Source organism: Phalacrocorax carbo, chromosome 7 (genome assembly GCF_963921805.1).
Source record: "Phalacrocorax carbo chromosome 7, bPhaCar2.1, whole genome shotgun sequence".
NCBI lineage: Eukaryota > Metazoa > Chordata > Aves > Suliformes > Phalacrocoracidae > Phalacrocorax > Phalacrocorax carbo.
In genome coordinates, this window is record NC_087519.1 from 50,101,217 (window position 1) to 50,120,185 (window position 18,969).

General features: G+C 44.1%; 1 protein-coding gene across 2 annotated transcripts in view; it reads left to right on the forward strand.

Moving 5' to 3' along the window:
* The window catches only part of LOC104051222 (multiple epidermal growth factor-like domains protein 6), a 206,295-nt gene that overhangs the window by 172,493 nt on the left and 14,833 nt on the right, over nt 1-18,969 (forward strand). For both annotated transcript variants that reach the window (XM_064457943.1, XM_064457944.1), the window contains exons 23-29: nt 4,746-4,874; nt 9,497-9,625; nt 11,316-11,444; nt 11,947-12,072; nt 13,141-13,269; nt 13,473-13,601; nt 14,714-14,845. In XM_064457943.1, the coding sequence (XP_064314013.1) occupies nt 4,746-4,874; nt 9,497-9,625; nt 11,316-11,444; nt 11,947-12,072; nt 13,141-13,269; nt 13,473-13,601; nt 14,714-14,845 (903 nt within the window). The remainder of the gene's footprint in view (nt 1-4,745; nt 4,875-9,496; nt 9,626-11,315; nt 11,445-11,946; nt 12,073-13,140; nt 13,270-13,472; nt 13,602-14,713; nt 14,846-18,969) is intronic.

Genomic DNA, 18,969 nt, shown 5'->3' on the forward strand with positions numbered 1-18,969 from the left:
CTCTGAGGAGCTGTAGCACTTCTGTTTTTAGTGACTCGGAGACTGGCAGGGTTTCCTTCTGGCAAGGCTGTGCTTTTCACCGTCCTCTTGGCAATCCGCCCACGTCAGCCAAGCTCTGCGCCTTGCAGACAAGAACACAGAGATTGAGACCCGGCACAGATGGGTTGCCTTGGACTTCTCATCCCATGCTTCATCCCAGGGCTCGGAAGGACTTTTGCATCATCGCAGAAACACTGAAACTCAAACTTTTGCAGCCTTCTAAGTTCAGAGTCCTAGGAGAAGACAGTACCTTACAAAATCAAATAATGATTAATATTAATTATCAATATTAATATCACCCACACACAATGAGCGCATTTGAGTCTGCAGTCGTTGCTTCTGGTATTTTGCCTTGTGGCAGCATGGGGTCCAGATTCAAGCTGAAATTGCTGAAGTCCCCAAATCTCATTTTTTGGGGGATTGGTTTTCTTTTTTCAGATAGGAACAAAGTACTGTTGTTCCATTTCATTAATTTGCTACCTTCAGTGTGAAGTAGGACTTCATAGGTTTACAGGCCGGTCCCTGTTGCAAAACATCACTTCAGTGGCTATTTCCAAGTTCTTTTATTGGCCACAAATTTCCACAATCTCTTATTATTATTTATTAGCGTTATTAATGTAATCTTAGCCCTGGCTAAATCTCAGCATTGGGCTTTTATAGTATATCTCTTTATGGTGACATTAACCGGGTTTATCCAGCTTATTCTGCCTCTGTGGATGCGCACTAGCAACTGTAGAAAGCCCTTGGAGGATTTACAGCACTACGGTCAAGCAAGCTTGTATTTGTCATTCCGAGCATTTGCGTTACCAGCTAACATGCTGCAGTGTCTTGCCCAACAACCACTGTTCATCCCTTGGCAAGGCAGCCAACCTAAGGGAGAAGCACCGTCGTGCTTGAGTGTGCCGTGGTGTTTGAGGCAGGGAAATATGCTTCAGTCATATTTCAATTTTATTTAACTCACGGCAAACCTTTCAGTTTTTCGGAATCGAGTGTTTTGGAGGTGTGACCCAAGACCTTGTATGTGATCCAGTGTTCTCTGAAAAGAGCACGAAGAGTGAGGACAAGTGTGGTGGCTCAGAAGATATTTGCAATATTCAGTGCAAGTTGGTATGTACCTACATATACCACCTGTCAGTAATACAGATAACAACCAAAGCCGCATCTTCATCCTCCAGCGCGGGACAGTCTCCAAGCTAACCAGTAGCGGGAGATACTGTCACTGTGAATTATTCAGGAGTTGACTGAACTTCTGTGCCCTCAGCCACAGGATGCTGCCAAGAGACCTCACACTCTTCCAAGTACTTGTGCCTGTCTATCAGCATCTCAGTTCTGCTCCGAGTCAGCTTCACTCAGCTGTTCTTCATCTCCACCTGGTATCGTTCAGTTGTAATCTGCCTCTCCAGTAGTGCTATGATCACATATAATAATAATCATTAAGAATAAAGCTATTGAGCCACTTTCTGAAAGAAAATTAGACATGTCTGATGGCAGTGCCTGCCTGCTCCATCTTTCAGCTCTGCTCGGTCCGTTGGAAAAATTAACCTTTTGAATCTTGTAACTCTTTCAAAATAGCTGCAAAAGGAACAAGGCTGTTTCAGTTGCAAAGTAGCTAACATTCATCAATAAGGCTGAAAACAAAATAATCTGCTACAGAATGTTTGCAGGCCATCCAACAACCCAGCAAAGGCTTCCTTTTGCTTTTTATTGAAAGCAGCGACACAACTAGAATGTTTGAAGAAGCACTGTACAGTCTTCACAAGCTCTAGCATTACCGAAGGAAAATGAATCATGTTCGGTGGTTCCTTGAGAGATACCACTAACAATGCCTCCAGGTATCTTTCCTATCTGAGAGGAGAATGTTATATACCTGGGGAGACGGTACCTGGGGCACATGTGGGGTTCTGGCTGTTCCTGAACTGAAGCAGCAATTAATGCCTCTGCATTCCTGGACTGTGCAAAGGCACTAATAGCAAAAGGCGGCTTTGTGAGTCCTTTCTCTATCCTGTTAAAGCATAGGTAACGTAAGTAGTATTTTCTCCAGAAAAGATGCCTACTGTGATCACCCACTGCTGCAGGGCTTTGGTTTTAACCTACTTAGAGCTAAACGGGCAAGTAAAAAGAAAAAAGACCCCCAAACCCAATCATCTTTCTTGTAATAAATAGCTAAATATATCAACGCTTTCTTCAAATAAATATTAACATCTGACATGCAGGGAGCATGGGCCATGAGCTCCTGATGTCAGGGAGCCCAACTGTCCAGCCAGCAAACCCAAAAGGAATCGAGGTGTGCCTGCATTTGCCATCCCAGCTCGCAGCTCTGATACAAGTGGGCCGTGCCAAGCGAGCCGGGTCACCCTGGCACTGGGATTGCTCTGCTCCCGTTTGGGAAGGCAATTGTTCTAATTGACTTAATTCTGTGAAGTGCTGAGCATCTGCTGCTCCTGCTTTGAAGGCTGCAATTGTTTTCACTGCAACATAATTTTAATTTCGTTCCCTACTGCTCTGGTATGTGTTGTATGACCCAAGGCACGTGTCCAGTTACGGGATCAGGCCAACAGAAGAATTATCCAGTTCGCTGCTTAATCTGCCTGAACATCCCAAAATGCCACACAATTATCCCACGAATTGGAGGCAGCAGGAGTCTCGGACTTTTTCTACAGCATGTTTATTAATTGATGCATTAATAAGAGCAATGTATAGCCCTTGCGAACTGCAGCACTCAAGGTTTGCATTTCAACTGCTGTCTAAATCAGCACTACCACAGGACAGACTGAATGGGCTTCTCTCTTGGGATTTCAGCAGTCAATCATTATCATAAGATAGCCCAGCAAGAGTTCTGTTTTAATAAGATAAAACGGAAAAATAAATACTGTGCATGTCTAGGAAGAGCTGGCAACACTATGTAGTGCCTCCATGAAACAAAGAAAAACTTTTTCAGCCTTTGAAGTCACCTAGGGTTAAGTAGGAGAAGTCCTTTCTTGGATGCTGTGCCATACATGCTACTGAAGCATAATAAATAAGGACATAAAGATTGAAACCACATGCTGATGTCTCTTCCTTACACTTGATAACAGCCCTCTCCCCAGTACAAACTGAGCAGAGGCTGACAGATCCATTACAGTTTCATATCGGTATGAGGCACTTCTCTGTTTTTCTGAGACAGCACATACTTGGAAAATGGTGTAAGCCTGAAATCTTTCATATGCCAAAGAAGAAGCTGCAGTCTGGACAGGATGAAGGGAAGAGCAGCCTTTTGGTTTTGTCTGGATGAAAAAAATCATATGTAGTCACAAGCTGAGCAGGAGCTCTGAGAGTAGCCAAAGCAGACGTGGCAGTGTGTTACGCTACCGCCGTCGCTGTGTGAAGGCCCAGGTTTGCCTGTATCTACGGATACTGAATTTCCCTCCTCATAGCCAAAGCAGACAACAGTTCTTTCTGTTAAAGGGCTGAATTTACATTTGTGGAAGAAGCAGTACAAGCAGGGACAAAGAGCCTGGGTGTGAAGAAGAGACAGGGCAAGAAAAGGGACAGAAGAGTCCAACAGTGGGAGATGCATATGGATAACGGTGTTATTCTGACCTGGTGGAGAGCTGTGAGATTAGTGCGGAGGGTCACCGGGTGGTGCATATGATGATGATCATCATAAGACTCTATTGGGAAGCCAGCCATTCCGATTTTGTGGTAGAAGCGTCAGGATAGGGTTTTAAATATAAGTTTATACTGAACACGGAGGACTAAGAGCTAAGTTTTATTGAATGGCTGCTTGCTTAATGAGCACCGTCGCTCCTGAGACTGAGTGATTTGGGGGTTCTGTGGAAGGAACGACATACAACTGTGTATCTACAGATTTATTATCGTTTAGTCTAACATGAATGTACATGTGCTTACATAATCTAAACACACACACATATATATGCAGACAGAGAGGTTAAATTAAGGCTACAATGAAAACATAATTCCTCTTTTTTTTAAAAAAAAACTCTGCATAGCAGTCTTAATGTTCTAGTAATGCAGCATCTTGGATATGATGTGGCCCACTGACAGGCCCTGCTGGCATATTTTCCCTGCAGTCAGCACTGATACAGATGTAAATTGAATCCACGGGCCTGCTCTTCCTCACGTGTCCTAGATGTAGGTACTGAGCTCCTTAAGCTCCCTGGAGTTATCTTGCTACATTTAATTTGTCTTGGTTTTCTCTACTCGTTCTCTTTGCCAGGTTTTCATTTCTGCACTGAACTACAACACTGGCTCATGTTCACTATTAAAAAAATCTTTAGAAAGGTGTCAAGAGACTAAATAGGAGCATAAGTTTTGCATTTCAAAAGACAGGGATATAATCAGGGATGGCCCCGTAGTCTTGCGTTATATTGAATTATTTCCTTTTTCCCCTCTGGCCATTACAGAAGCACAAGTACTGGCTTGTGTGAATCCAGATCCACTCTCTCTCCTGTTGTGTGGCTCTTTGATGTATTCTCAGCTGTGTTTTTCTATGCAGAAACGTGTTACTTGTGTAAAATGGGTCACGTTTGTCTACCATGCACGTAGCAGAATTGTGCAGACTTAACCCTTGAAGCAACTTTGGCTCTTCAGTGTAGCCACAGCGCGACACGTGATAAAGTACCCGTGAAAAGATGAGCAGTGCCCCATGTTTTTTATACGAAAAAGAAACGGCAATTTGGCTAAAAAAGGATGTTTTGCATTTTCAGCTTGTCCAGATGGATTCTTTGGGCTTGACTGCCACCAGGTGTGCAAGTGCAAGAATGCTGCCGGCTGCGACCATGTCCTGGGAACATGCCGCTGCCTCCCCGGCTGGCTGGGGGAGACCTGCGAGCAGCGTACGTACCAGCTAGGTTTCTTCTGGGAATGTAGGATGACCTACCAGGGTACAGTTTTAGATAGGTCACGTTCCTTTCCAAAGATGCCAAAAAAGGGAACGATTTTTGGTAGCTGTGTAAATAATCAACTACTTTTTCTTTTTTTTTAACTGCTGTTGGTACTTGTCAAACATTATAAGCATCAGTTTTTAAATAGCAGAGCTGTCTCCTACTATATGACAAATCTCTGCTTTTTATTTTTGTGCATGAAATGATGTATCTCTGTTTCTGGTGTAGCTCATCTATCAATTATAAAGCGGCAGGTTACAAATGCGCAAAGTGGAAAAATCAGAGCTGGGAGTACTTTTTATTTGAGCATGACAAAACAGTTTTTAAACTAATTATTAGAAAAGTTATTTGTTTGAAGAAAACAAATTTTCATGAGTTTGGATTATCCCACGATCTTTAAGGGTTTTTTGTATGTTTGTGTGTACGCATCTATAAAACTGGTTTTTCTGAGAAATTGTTCACTAAATGTCATGGGAAATTAAATTATTGTCTTTAGCTGCATAGCATTACATGTGGAGACCACTGAGCCCATTTGCAAAATTTAACAAATATGTGGGGTTTTTTAAGATTTTCAGGTTTTAGCCTCTCAACTTCCTAGTTTTACTCTAGGATGATGTCATGGTCTGTACTTCCTTTTCAAAATACGACTGCCGTCTGCAGGACTGTGTTGTAGAGCTGAGGTCCAAAGCAGCTCCACAAGGAGCCAACTTTCATTGTTAGTGAACACTTTTGTGTTCACTTCTTTAACCCATAGGTTGCAGATTTCTGCAACAGAAAATTGGTTTGATTTAGAAAACAGAGAGAAATGGTACTTGTATTGAAACAATTCTGTTCTCCAGCCCTACGCCATGTTATAATTAGCCCTGTTTGAGGGCTGCGCTCGCTCTTCATAACATTTTTCCCTCATTTCCCCCACCACATAACACAGCCTCTCTTCTGAAAGGGCTTCTCCTGCAAAATCCCCTGCTCTTTCAATTTACAGGAGTGTCAATGCTGGTGAATCTTTCCACTTTTTAGATATTTCTGCAAACATGCCACCATTGCAGGCCTTTTTGCCTCCTTGTGGGCCCCCATAGGAACACTTGGCTTTCCATCTCCCACCGCTTGAAGATGGTGGTGGTGGTAATACTCTCCTGTGAGTGTAGGTTATGAGCTGACCATGAAATAAATGCAGAACCAGAGCCATATAGCCGTACCGCAGAGCAGAAAAGGTGCTGCTGAACAGGTACGATGTTTGCTTCTTGGTCGCAGCCCACTTTGACTGCCCTTCAGCCGAGCCACGGCGTTAGCAATGTGTCACCTTGGCCCTTCCCCGCTCCTTAGACTACATTAGGGATGGGAAACTTTGCTCCTACATATTTCATTAAATTCAATTAAGAAATGCAGCTCTTTGTCAATGACTTTCTGTGCCCCCTTCTACTCACATGAGAAAAAAAAAACCCTGTTTATTCTTTTGAGCTGCAGCCATTACGGTTTTATGCAGGGTTGATTTATTCCTCATGCTGGTGAAGATGCCAAAGCCTCCAAGGTCTCCTTTGCCTGTAAGTAAAAGAGCGAGGTCAGTTAACAATGCAAAGGGTAACCTCCTGTTCTCTTGGCTAAACGATGAATCTTTATTTTGGTTTTAAGACTGGGCTTTGGCCATGCTGCTCCGAAGCTGCTCGGAGTAAAGCAACCGTGGGTCAGAGATGCCAGCTCACCACTCCCCATCCTTGTTGGGTGTTTAATATTCCCCTTGCTGGATCCTGGGGCTTGCCAGGTCTAGCAGCTGGAAGGACAGCATGCGTGTTCAAGTAATCAGATTGCAGGCAATGTGCTGGAGGATGTTGAGGAATAATTTTGACATCATGGGATTTGAATTGATCTTAAGCCGGCCATGCAATGCATTTTATACACTGCTATCTAATTATAGGTGATACGGACAGTAATGCCTTTTGTTGAAGCTGCCTAACGCTTTCCATTACAAGACTGTGTTTTTCAATTGCTTGTAAATGAATTATATTAATCTGGGATGAAATCTGCCAAGCAAGCTCTGCCTCAGCTTAAGCTTGTGTTTGGTGATTTTTTTATTTTGGGGTGGTTTTATTGAGTGTCTGCCTAAGATATTTTAGGTTTCCAAGAAAGAGGTTTAGGAAAAGTGTATTGCCTACGTTTAAAGTAAATTAAGCTGTTCGTCGAGTGTCATGGTGCCTCAGCAATATTGAAGTGAGAACTTGACATTTGGCATCTCTTTGTGCCAGAGATGTAAGCTTCCTTTCTGAGTACAAACTCGTCCATAATTTGCAGTTTCCAAAAACAAACAAACAAAACCACAAAAAAAAAATCATCTCCTGTTGTGCACGGACTGTAGAAGCTGAACACAATTCAGCATCTGCATTTCTAGTAGTACTAAAACCACCTCTTTCTGGAGCTGTTTGGGCTCAGCAGGATCTTCACAGAAGCAGTTCCTTGGGGTAAAATGAGACCATTCTGGTTCGCAGAATAAATGAGTTAGGAAAGATCAGCTCTAGCAGAGTCTCTGCTCAGGGGAGCTGATAACCAGGGGTTTGACATTTCATAGTGTGTGAGCACTTGACCTTGCAAATTCTCTGTTCTTTTAAAGCTGAAGCTTCATTTTGGGGAGAATAGTCCACAGGAGCTGCATGAACTCAAAGCTTCTGGGCACCCTATTAACCCTTAGTGCCCATCGTTTCCCTGTGCTCCCTGACACTTTTGAGGGCTGTTGACTTCCAGCCTGAATGTTTTAGTCTCCAGTTTTTTGTGCGTTCTTTACTCTGCGTGCAAAAATGTATTTAAAGGCTGCAAAGGAATAACCCCTCCTCTTACAGAGAAAGGGCACCAAGAGGAAAATCTTGAAGCCAGAAGAAGTCTAATAATTTAAACCTTTCTATTGCTTCTTTCCTTTGCACTCATCATGAAGAAAGGAGAAAAGTCCCACAGTTATTTGTACATTCAGTTGTGGAACTTAATAGAATAGCTTCAGTATATCACTTGTTATCTGATTCTTCAGAAAAGTACTTTGACAATCAGGATTGTCCTACAGAGAAGCTTAAAAAAAGTCTGTATCCACCCAATAGAATAATAAAAATTTTCTTCTCCAAGAATTTCTGCTTTCTTACCAGAATTTTCACTGGAAAACTCTTTTGTCTTCTCAGTAAGCATAACAAGAGAATACTCCAAAAACCTCACGCGAACCATTGGTAACTAGTCAGGGGACCTGGTTATGAGCTGGTTTTTCCTTTGGCTTGGTTATGATATAGTTCTGGTCTGCATTGTGGAAATATTTAGTTCTGCTCCCAAAACTGAGCCAGAGCTCTGTAGGATGGGCTGAACCTTTAACTTGGCAACCAAGCCTCATTTGCAGAGCAAACTTTTAACTGTGATGGGACTGAGCTCCTGCACTTTCTTGTGGTTTCAGTGTGGATGGGGTCCAAGTGATGACAAAAGTGAACACTGTTGAAAAGTCCTGGGAGAAATGGTGCCTGTGAGACCCATGTCAGGGAAGCTGGAAGTCCTCATATGGGAAGAAAAGGGCTGAGAATGGGTCAGATACTGACAACCAAGTTCACCCCTGAGATCGAGATGGTTCCACTCCTCCTTTCGGTCCCCAGGGGTGTGTCGTACTGCAGCACTGCATCTTTTTATGCACACTGACACCCTCAAAGGCATAGAGGCTTTGGTGAAAAGTCGTCGTTTGGGTCTGATCCTGGGAGATGTCCCATTCAGCAAGTGCAGGACACTTCTGGATCAGGGATCAGAGCCTTTTTGGCCTCTCCAGTGCAGGCCAGCAGCACTGCAGGGATGAGAGGCTCTGCAGCTTCATACAAGTGAATGAGAGCCTCTGCAAGGCAGGCACAGAAACTGTGCTGTCCAACTTCATCAACCCATTTGATATTTTTGGGGTGACATCTGATGAAAACAGGGTAGCAGTACTGTATGTTTTCCACCACGTAAAGCTATCCAAATCTCCAGTACAATGGAGACTACAGGAATTTTATCACTGCTGTTTTTCGTAAGCAGCAGCACCGAAAACAGAGCTGCAGCAAGTGTACGTTTGCGAGATGGCTGCATTAAGTTTTCACCTGGGAGCCAGCCGCTTAACTGAACGCACTGAAAATATCACCCCTCTCTGACCAAAGAATGAGACTCTGGGTGAGTGAAGGCATCCAGCTGTGAAAAATGAACACTGAAAACAATGAAGTTGTCAGTTCTCTTACCAGGATGCCTGGTAATAAATACCTGGGCTGTCAAGCTGGTGGTTCTGCTGGACCATTAGTTTAGCACAAAGACATTCTGCAGGGCAGGGGATGACAGCTGATCCATCACCTGAGCAATCCTACCCTTCGATTAAAAACCTCTTCAGAACGTGCTATGATACATATTGTTAAGCCGCGCTATTTAGTGTCAGGCATGGCTAATATATAGACTTAGGTGCTCTTGCGATGTGGGAAGTGTGTCACTGGAAGCTAGTTTCAAACTGATTTCTCCAGCATTGGGTTGTGCCTCAGGTTTGCTCTGTACAATGCCTCCTTTGATGCATCCTGATGGGTTTTTATGGACTTTTCTCGTTGCAGCCTGCCAGGGGGACAGCTACGGGCCAGGCTGCAGCCACCCTTGTCACTGTCACAACGGAGCGCTCTGTCATCACGTAACTGGGACGTGCCTTTGTAGCCCGGGGTGGAAAGGAGCCACCTGCCAAGAAGGTACAGTCAGAAATTCAAACCCCTGCCAGAGGATTATAGGAGGGAAAAATAAAACTTCTGCTCAGGGGGCCTTTGTTGGTATTTTAATTATCAGTTCATTGCCCTGTGTTGTCATTGGGTTTGTATCCGCACAATAACCCAGCTCAGTCCATTAAATAAATCTGTGATGCCGCGTTGCTGGGGCCGGGTGTAGGAGCTCAGTGTACACGGGGCAGAGGGAGCTGAAACAGAGTCATAAACTGGAAAGAGAGCTGTTTTGAAGGTTGTCTGATTAAGGGAGAAAAGGTCCATAAAACTCCCATTTATGACACTGAAACAAAACCGTTTCTTTTCTATGGCCTGCTTTACAGTCCCGTGCGCCTGACTGATCCTCGTCATTACCGTACGCCGTTCCAGACATAGGCTAAATCCAGAACATGTGAAAGGCATTGGGACTTCCAGCCTTGGCAATTAGACCAATACGTGTGACTCAAACACAAGCCCAACTCCAAGGAGCCTTAAGAAAAGAGGCTGGCAAAAAAAGGCTGCACTGAGGCTTACATTTCACCTCCTAATCCCCTGCACCCAAGCCACCAGAAAAAGTCTGTCTATCCCCATTGCAGAAGGCTCCTTTTTCTGTGCCTCTCCCGCAAGGTACCTGGCTCTGCAGGCAGTGCCGTGGAGCTGGGGTTGCAGGGCTGTGGGGCGCTTGGTGCTGCGGATGCTCCTGGGGTTTGGAGTCAGCACCTCCACGTAAGCAGCGGCTGCCCATCCGCGTACCGAGAGGACAGTTAGGGAAAAGGGATGAAAGCTGGCAGGGGTAGATGAACATATAAATTAAGAGGCTTCTCCTTTAAAACCTAATTTGAAGAGCTTTTTCCATGAAGGAATAAAAAATTGGGAACGCACCAAACTGTTCTTGATGACATGTATGACACGACCTAAAATTTTCTGGTTTGCATAAAGGACTCAAATACAAAACCAAAGTTTAAAAAGCTGTTGTCAAGTATGAAGACATTGTCAAACATACCCTTTCTCTTTAATGATACGTTTGGGGATTTTTTTCTGTTTGAAAGTAAGGAGGTAGAATAAGTGTGTGAGGCTGGGTGAGCCATCCTCTGGTGACTGTGCTTTTGCAGAGTGAGAAGGTGCTCCTGTTAACATCTTAAAAAGGTGCTACTCTGGCACATGGCAGAGGTGTGTATTTTTTTGTGCCAAAAATGTTAGGCTCTATCCACAGGATCTGGTTGTGATGGGAATTAATAAACTTGCTTAATTAAAATGAGGTAAGCTGTGAAATGTCATCAGCCAGCTGTAGGTAGCAAGATCAATTAGAGAAGGAGTTCTGATTTTAAAGAGGACTGTACAAAGAAATTCTGAAAATGGGGAAATCGGTAACTGCGCTCTTTGGTGATGTGAAAGCTGGTAGGAACCAAGGGATGTTTTTTGTAGGTGTGAACAAAAAAGCTCAGGGTCATTTGGTGGGTCATAACTAATTCAATTCATCACCTAGTTTGTCCCCAGATTAATTTTACGCTGGTCTGTGTAATTCCTTATCAGTCGTGGCCCGTTTTTACTCAGTTGTACCTCCCACAGCATCTCCACGATCACCAGCATGAAAGGGGGTGTAAGCTGGGAAAGGTTGTGTTTAATCTGTATCTTTCTCCTGCTCTTCTCAATGGAAGGCTTTTGTCCTACCTCCTCTTTGCAGCCTGTCCTCCTGGATGGTATGGTGTGAACTGTCTACAGCGCTGCGTCTGCCACGGCCAGGCGATGTGCGACCGTGTGACGGGCGAGTGCCGGTGTCCCCAGGGTTGGACGGGGATAGCGTGTGAGCTGGGTGAGCCTCATCCCATCCTCCATCGTGCCAGTGCTTCGTTTCAGGCACTCTGCGAGGAAATTCAGTTCTGGTGAGGTCTGGTTTAAGACAGCCCAGAAAAGAGAGAGAGAAGGGGCAGAGGGCTGGAGAGCTGTGTGGAAAGGTTGAAAAAGTTGGGGTTGTTTAGCCAGAGGTGAGAAGGCTGAGGGGGAGATATGGTATTGGTGCTTGAATGTACCATGGCGCTAGAAACTTGCTGGAGAAAGGAGAGGAGTAAGCCCTTCTCTGTCCCTTGGTGACAGGGAGGATAGGAAATGAACTCAGTCTGAGGAGAAAAAAATAATAAAAGAAATAAATCCGCCAAGTGGAAAATTATATATTTCTGGAGAAATTTTCCAAGGGAGGCTTCAAAATCTCCCTCAGTTAAGGTTTTTAGGACCAGCTTAGGTGTCTCACTGTATTTCAGAGATGTACATTTGTTTTCCCTGGAGCCCCTTCAGAACAGCCCCCTGTCTCATTTCAGAGTGCAGGGACGGGAGGTACCGAGAGGGCTGTGAGCAGAACTGTAGCTGCCACCACGGGGTTTGTGACCAGCACTCGGGGAAATGCATCTGCCACGCCGGCTGGACTGGGGACCGCTGCGATGTTGGTAAGGGCAGTGCCTTCTGCAGATGATTTATTTTAACACTCTCTTCTGCGATCAGCCATTTTTTCCTCCACAATAAGAAGTCCATCTCTATTTTGTATCTTCATTTTCTAGTATTCTGTAGGCCAATAAGAAGTTATGCCAATGTGAGCGTTCACCGTGTGTCTCAGGAGCCCCAGGGCTGGTCTCTGTGCAACCACAAATACATACCCTTGTCCAAATCATTTTATCTCCTACTTCTGTTCCCTGCCTGCTAAGAAGTGAAGGTATTTCTCTAACTTACAGATACAAGGAAGAACATACAAAATGGAGTGAGTTATAAGGAGAGTTTGCCGGATCAGCCACATGCTGCTGCACCTCTGCTTGTGATTTAGGGGAGCCCAGCAAATTGGACTGTAAAGGCTCAGATTGTACCTGTCTTGCATGCGGTCCAGATTGCCCAGATTTGACATAGCTGTCTGGCGTGTTTAGGTCCATGTAAATCCCTGAAACAGAGATCTCGTAAGCAGTAGGTATCGGATGGCTTGAAAAGTGCCTTCAGCTCAGCCACTGACACGCTGTGACTTTTGCAAACCACAAGCCATTTTCGGATGTCTCCTGAGGTGTTGAGACCTCTCAAAGCCTCAGCCACCAGTGTGACCTGTAAAGCTTTCACAGTACCCACCGTCCTTTTCTTCAGGCCTCGCTTTCTCTTTGACCACTTTGCAGAGACCTGTGAGGTGGAAAGCAGTACGTGGTCGTGGTGTATTTTCACTCTTCAAACAACTGTCCCTCTGTCTGTGCATAGTTGTGTGAAAGTGAATGGCATCACCCTCTCCATAGACCCCATCTGGATTTGTGCTCTAGACTATGACTAAGTCTTTGCAAGCTTTCACGTGCAGGCTCATTAATATCCAACACTAAATGCTTTTAATATTTTTAATATCTTCTCGTGCAATGATGTTTTCTGGGCACGCAGTCCTCTAAATATACCTCGCCATGTGCAAGAAGAACAATATCGGCTGCTTTGCCAATGATGGATGCTTCCCGTGAGGCAGGAAGAACTGTTGCTCTCTCTGCTTCTCCTCGCAGCCTGCGCCCCGGGATTTTTTGGCAAGCGGTGCGAGGAGCGATGTGACTGCGTCCATGGCTTGTCCTGCCACCATCAGACTGGAGCGTGTCACTGCGAAAAGGGATGGCGAGGGAGGCACTGTGACAAACGTGAGTGTCTGCTGGGCGTTTACAGAGGAAAGTTCAGGCTGGTGTGTACCTTCCTCCTGGATCCAGAGCCGGTTACAGGATTCCTTCACTCCCGTGTTGCCCCGTGGGGTCGGTCTGGAAGCGTTCACGGGGATCCGTCAGAGGGGGGTAGCTTTGCACTGTCCTGCCTGGCCCCGTAATAAGAATCAGTTGCACCGTTGCAGCTTGCTTGCCTGGCCGCTACGGCGCGGGCTGTGCCCAGCGGTGCCGGTGTCCTGCGGGTGCCCCCTGCCATCACCTGACGGGCGAGTGCGGCTGTCCTCCGGGATTCACCGGCTACGGATGTGAGAAAAGTGAGTTTGTTTTAAGAATGCAGATACTTTCCTTGTAAATGAATTCAGAAATTAATTTCTTAAATAAAAACCTGATGATATAATCAATGCCTGAATGAGGGAGGCAGCAACAACCTCACGGCCGTGAAGATGGACAAGGGCTGTGTGTCGCTCACCCAAATGGTTTGGAAGGTTCTGACCTCTGCGCCTGGCGCGATGTGGGCTGGTGAGGTTTGCCCTCTCTAGGTCTGCAGCACTCAGGCTGGCAGGGAGCAGTCAGGGACTGAACTTGGATCAAAATAGACGGAGGAGGTGCCAGCAGAGCCCGGCTGCTGCCCGTGGCCATCGCTGTGCCGTGGGTAAAGCAGCAGCTCAGCTTTCTGTTGGCCTTGTCCCTGTGAGAGACCATCTATTCCTGCTGTCAGAGCTCATGGAAATGTCATTATCTGGTTTTCCTTTGATGTTGAATTTGTCTGTCTGGAGCTGTCTTTGAAAGCAGGCTCGTTCTGTGACCCCGGCTGCAGAGTTTTGTCTTTGTTCTTCCTTACAATGTTTTGCCTGAGCGTTGCTTTAGCAAAAAGAAAAACACTGATAAAAAGAATTAAAAGAATTGGCATTGGTGTCCCACCTCCTCCTCTAGAGGACTCTAAATCCTGACCCACAACCAGGTCAACTTAATGGTAGTGGGGTGTGAGAATTAGACATGGAAAGTCCAAACCCTGTAGGCGATGTGGCCGTCAACAGGCAAAATGAAACCTGTAAAGGTGTTGGTGCTACAGCAGCTTTGAAAGTTTAAACTCCCTGCAAAAGGTAGAATGTCTTTATTCACACGCCAGGTCCCTTGTGAATTATACTGTTATTTTAGTCAATTTTACCTGACATTTCCCTATGATTTTCTCTAGTGACAAGAAAATTGTATCTGGCCCTTGACAGTTGGGCACAAATTGACTGAACGAAACAAAATCAAGCAGTGAAGTAACCCTCAAGTAAATGTAATAAATCCAAAGTCCCGGAGGAGAGCGTCATTCTGTAGGCAGGGATGTTATTAAATAAATTTGAGCTTGCTCTTTGTTTGAGCGCTATATTTACCAAGACAAATTTAATTTATTGGTTTGCATTTCCTCTTCCCCAAGCTTGTCCGCCCGGCACGTATGGTAAGAACTGTAACCGAGTATGTCAGTGCTCTGCCGAGAATGAGGAGTGTCACCCGGTGACTGGCGACTGTGCTTGCCGCCCGGGCTACTACGGGACCCGCTGCAGCCTCCGTGAGTATCTCTGAGGGCTGCCCGCTTTCTGAGCGAGGACCGATTTATGCAGAAGCATGAGCTGGCACTTTGAGTTCATCTGTGTCAGGACATTCAGCATTGACTGAGATGAAGTAAGCATAGGTTGGGTTAATTTACAATAACAAAAGTACCTGTATTATTGCAAGTGATTAATTTTTTTTTAAATTTAACTTAATTTAAAAAAAATAACCGACTAATTTACTAGCTAAATTAATTCCAATTTCATGCTATGCTGAAGAGTATCAATATCATTCTCTACATTTACACCTCTCGTCTTCAGCTACACCTGGATATTGTGTAGCTCTTTCATTTCCAATTACCTAGGCCAAAATACTTCCCGAAATATCTGTGCGCTCGAGTAAGGACAAATGGTTATTGGAAAAAAACAAGCTGCAATTGGCAATAGATCTAAGTGATTCATAAAGTCACTTAAGTTGTAGGGCCTTCCGAGGAACAATCAAATTAAGCATTGTTACTCGGGATTGAAAAATGGTGACTAGTGTAGAGGACAAAACGCCAATTGGCCGAACGGTCCATCGTAAAAAATATTCCCAGCTCCACAAGCCTCGTGCCGGTATTTTAGAACATCTGTAAAGTTGTTTCTGGTGGAATGTGGCAACTGATAAGAAACATATACCAAAGTATCCCAAAACGGACCAGTTAATTACCTTTTTATTTACAACTTTAATTTTGTTTTTACTCCATACCTTGTAATAGTCTCATTTAAGAAAAAGTAAAAAGCTTTCTCTTTGGCAAACACTGATTTCCTTTCCTAGGAATCCAGCATGGCTCTGTTGGGTTTGCTTGCTTTTTTGGGTGACACTTTGGATACAAAAGCCAGCTGCAATATGTGCGGCTCTAGTAAGAGTTAAACTGTGCTTTATTTGTCAAGTAGAAATAAGAAAGAGGCTCATTTTAGAGATGGGCATGTGTATTACCGTCATGTCATCACAAGTTATTCTTTAAAATATAAATGTAAATGTAAGGATTGATTCTGTCCTCCATTGTACATCAGTCCTTGCTGCGAGTGAGATCGAAATCCAGCCTTCAACATCTAGGCTAGAGCCATCTGGATCCATTATACATTAGATTATAATAAATAGTATAGTAGAGCAGTAGTGGAGATTAAGTATTTAACAGTATCGGTTTAAAGGACTTAATCATGGTTAGCCTATTACTTTCATGTAGCGATCTTTCAGGAGTCATTACCTGTGCGTATAGTACTAAATCTCTATTTATTATAGTAAATGTCCTCGAGCTTGCTTAGATCCTTAAGATTTTACTTCAGAATTTTAAAATTTAAAACATTAATAATTACACTGAAGTTCTGATATAAAAGAAATAACTTACAAAATGAAAACTCTGTTTTGTTGCATTCAGAGGGGATTTTGCCGTGCGCTCTTGTGTAGCTAGGATTAAACCTCATTTATGGTGCTGTGTTCTCTTAGATTCCAAAAATATGCAGTATGTTGCACAGCAAATTCTCACTTAATAAATACAGTTTTGTTAAACGTTTACAATGGAATGGTGGAGGTTCACAGAGAGAAAATTTGTCTTGCATCTATGTGGGGTTATTTTTCCTGTTCTCCCCAATGCCAGTCTGACCATTGCATAGACAGACACAAAAATGGAAGGAAAACAGTTCAAGTATGTGTTATTTTTAGGTTTAGCTCAGTGGAGTGGGAGATTGTGGGCCTGATTCTAAAGTGACTGACTGATAACCAAGAATAGCTAGTGTGACTTTGGTGGGAATACTCCCATGTTGCCACTGTCCTCGCTACAGGGAGAACTGGGGCTGTTCCAGGATGAAGAAGCTTTCGATATAATATTAAAAACAGCATAGGGAGCTGCTCCCAGAGACGTGAAATGGGCTTCAGTCCAGTCAACATGTGGTTGGATGCTGCTGGAAACGGTTTCTGGCAACTATTGCTATATTTATAGTACTGTGAAAAAAGGTTCAAGAAAGTATCTATAAAAGGTGTAGTTGGCTGGGAAGTCGAATTTCCAGGAGCCAAGAGCAACGAGGCTTTCATGTTCTCAGATTTTGGAGTGAAGAGCTGAAACAGTCTCTTGGCAGGATCCAGAGGAGGCAGACAAACTAGCAATAAGGTTCCCATCAATTGTCCATAACTCGGTGGACGGGCAGATCTACTTGAGTGAACTTATGAATAAAAAGCAGTAAGAGGTGTTGCAATGGAAGAAAAAAACCCTCTGTGACATTTACTGAGCTGGGTGAACCCTGAGCCAGAAAGACTTCACCAGCTTCACCCTCGAGCTGTAGGTAACAGGATGCTTCAGAAGCCATTTTTTGACAATGCAGTTAATAACATTGGTAAGAAAAGCCCTAGTGTACGCAGTTGGTATGAAAAGATTTAGGAGCTCTTGGTCATGGCAAACCCACCCAAACCAGAAGGAAAAAATCAGGAAATTACTTAGAAACCTGGCTGCCGTTCCTGCCGTTCTCAGAAAAAAACGTAAGTCAGATGCACAGGAAACTGTTAAATTAGAAAACGTCTTTACGAGATAACTGGTGGTTAGAGGCTAACCCTCTTTATAAAGGCAGAGCCTACTTATATGTCAGGACACCGTGTAAATTGCCCTAGCTATCTGCGTAGAAGCTCTCCTGGAAAGCAGTAACAGATGAGATGGCCTTGTTAATAATCATATGAATGTTGCAGCTGATGTGTTTGCCCTGCTTGTGCTGCTCTCTGTTGAACTGAAATAAATAAAATGCTGCAAGGGTAAAGAAACTGGTAAGGGGGGAATTACTGCATCCCTTTTAGTAATGGAACAGCTCTTGCTAGTCTTGAGCAGAGGAACGACTCTGAAAGCTTTGCCAGAGAGAAGCAGCGTGTTTGGGAGCATGGAAAAGAGAATTAAAAAAGAGAAAAGCCAAATAACGACCAAAAGGAAATGGAGGAGAAAAAGAGAAACTCGCTTAGAATCCAATTAAATCATTGAATCCAGGTGTGTCCTTAACGTCACGTCTTGGTGGAAATGAAAGAGATGTTGCAGGGCTCACTCCTTGATGCTGGGGTTTGCACGTGAAACAGATTTTCTGTACTGACAGATGGAAGCACTGATGACGAAGTATTCATTGAGAAGAAGCCATGGTTGAGAAGGGCTGGGGAGAGTATCTGCGTGTTATAAAAGTGTGTATCTGTTTAGTCCTGATGATTTGCTATCCTGATTTGAGCAGAAGCCAGTTTTCAGTTCTATTTTAAAAGGCATCCCTTTAAAGCTTCATCATAAGCTCTCCCTCTCTATTGAATAGTTAAAAAAAATCCAGAGATTTATCCAGCCATTCCATGCTTTCATGCCTTCAGAAAAGAGAGAAAATATATAAAGTTCTTTATGCACAGATTGCAGGAGATCTGTTGCTTGGAGACGTGTGCAAATATATATTCAACCAGATTTCCAAAGTAGCCATAGGCTTTCTATTTGCTGGGGGAAGAGAAGGAAGGAAGAAATGACACGTAGAGGCAGTAGCACTGGTGTAACTGTTGAGTGATGATCATGTTGCTCTAAAAGCACCAGCTTGTCCCTCTTCCAGTACACTGGAAAGCTGGGAGAATAACCTGCATCTCCAGAGTGCAGTGGTGGCACGCTGGAGGAAACCCTGACAGAGGGAGGCACGTGCCTAGCAGCTCTGCCCAGCTATTTTCCTCAGTTCCAGCCTCCAACACTCTAAAGAGTATCTTGAAACCATGTGGCAGATGCATTCACGTCTTCCTGATCTTGTATTCAATGCTCCTTCAACATTAGCTGTCCAAAAAGAAACCAGAAATACTCGCTACCACCTGGAAAATCTCTTCATGGACAGCTCGTTGCCATGTAACACAGCAACTCATCCAGGTCTACTGTTTCTTCTGGTTATTACAAAATACAGCTGCTTTTTTTCTTTCTCAGAGAATTTTCTGGCTTTGCATTTAAAGCATTTCTCTGCTGTGTCTATCTTCTGAGAAGGTGTCTCCTGAAATTTCGTGTTGTTGTCATGTCTTCCATCCACAGCGCACTAGATATGCCAGAGCAACGCAAACTCCACTTTGAAGCGGAAGAGTAGATTATAAAGGAAATAAACTTTTTTTCAACTTAAATGCCTT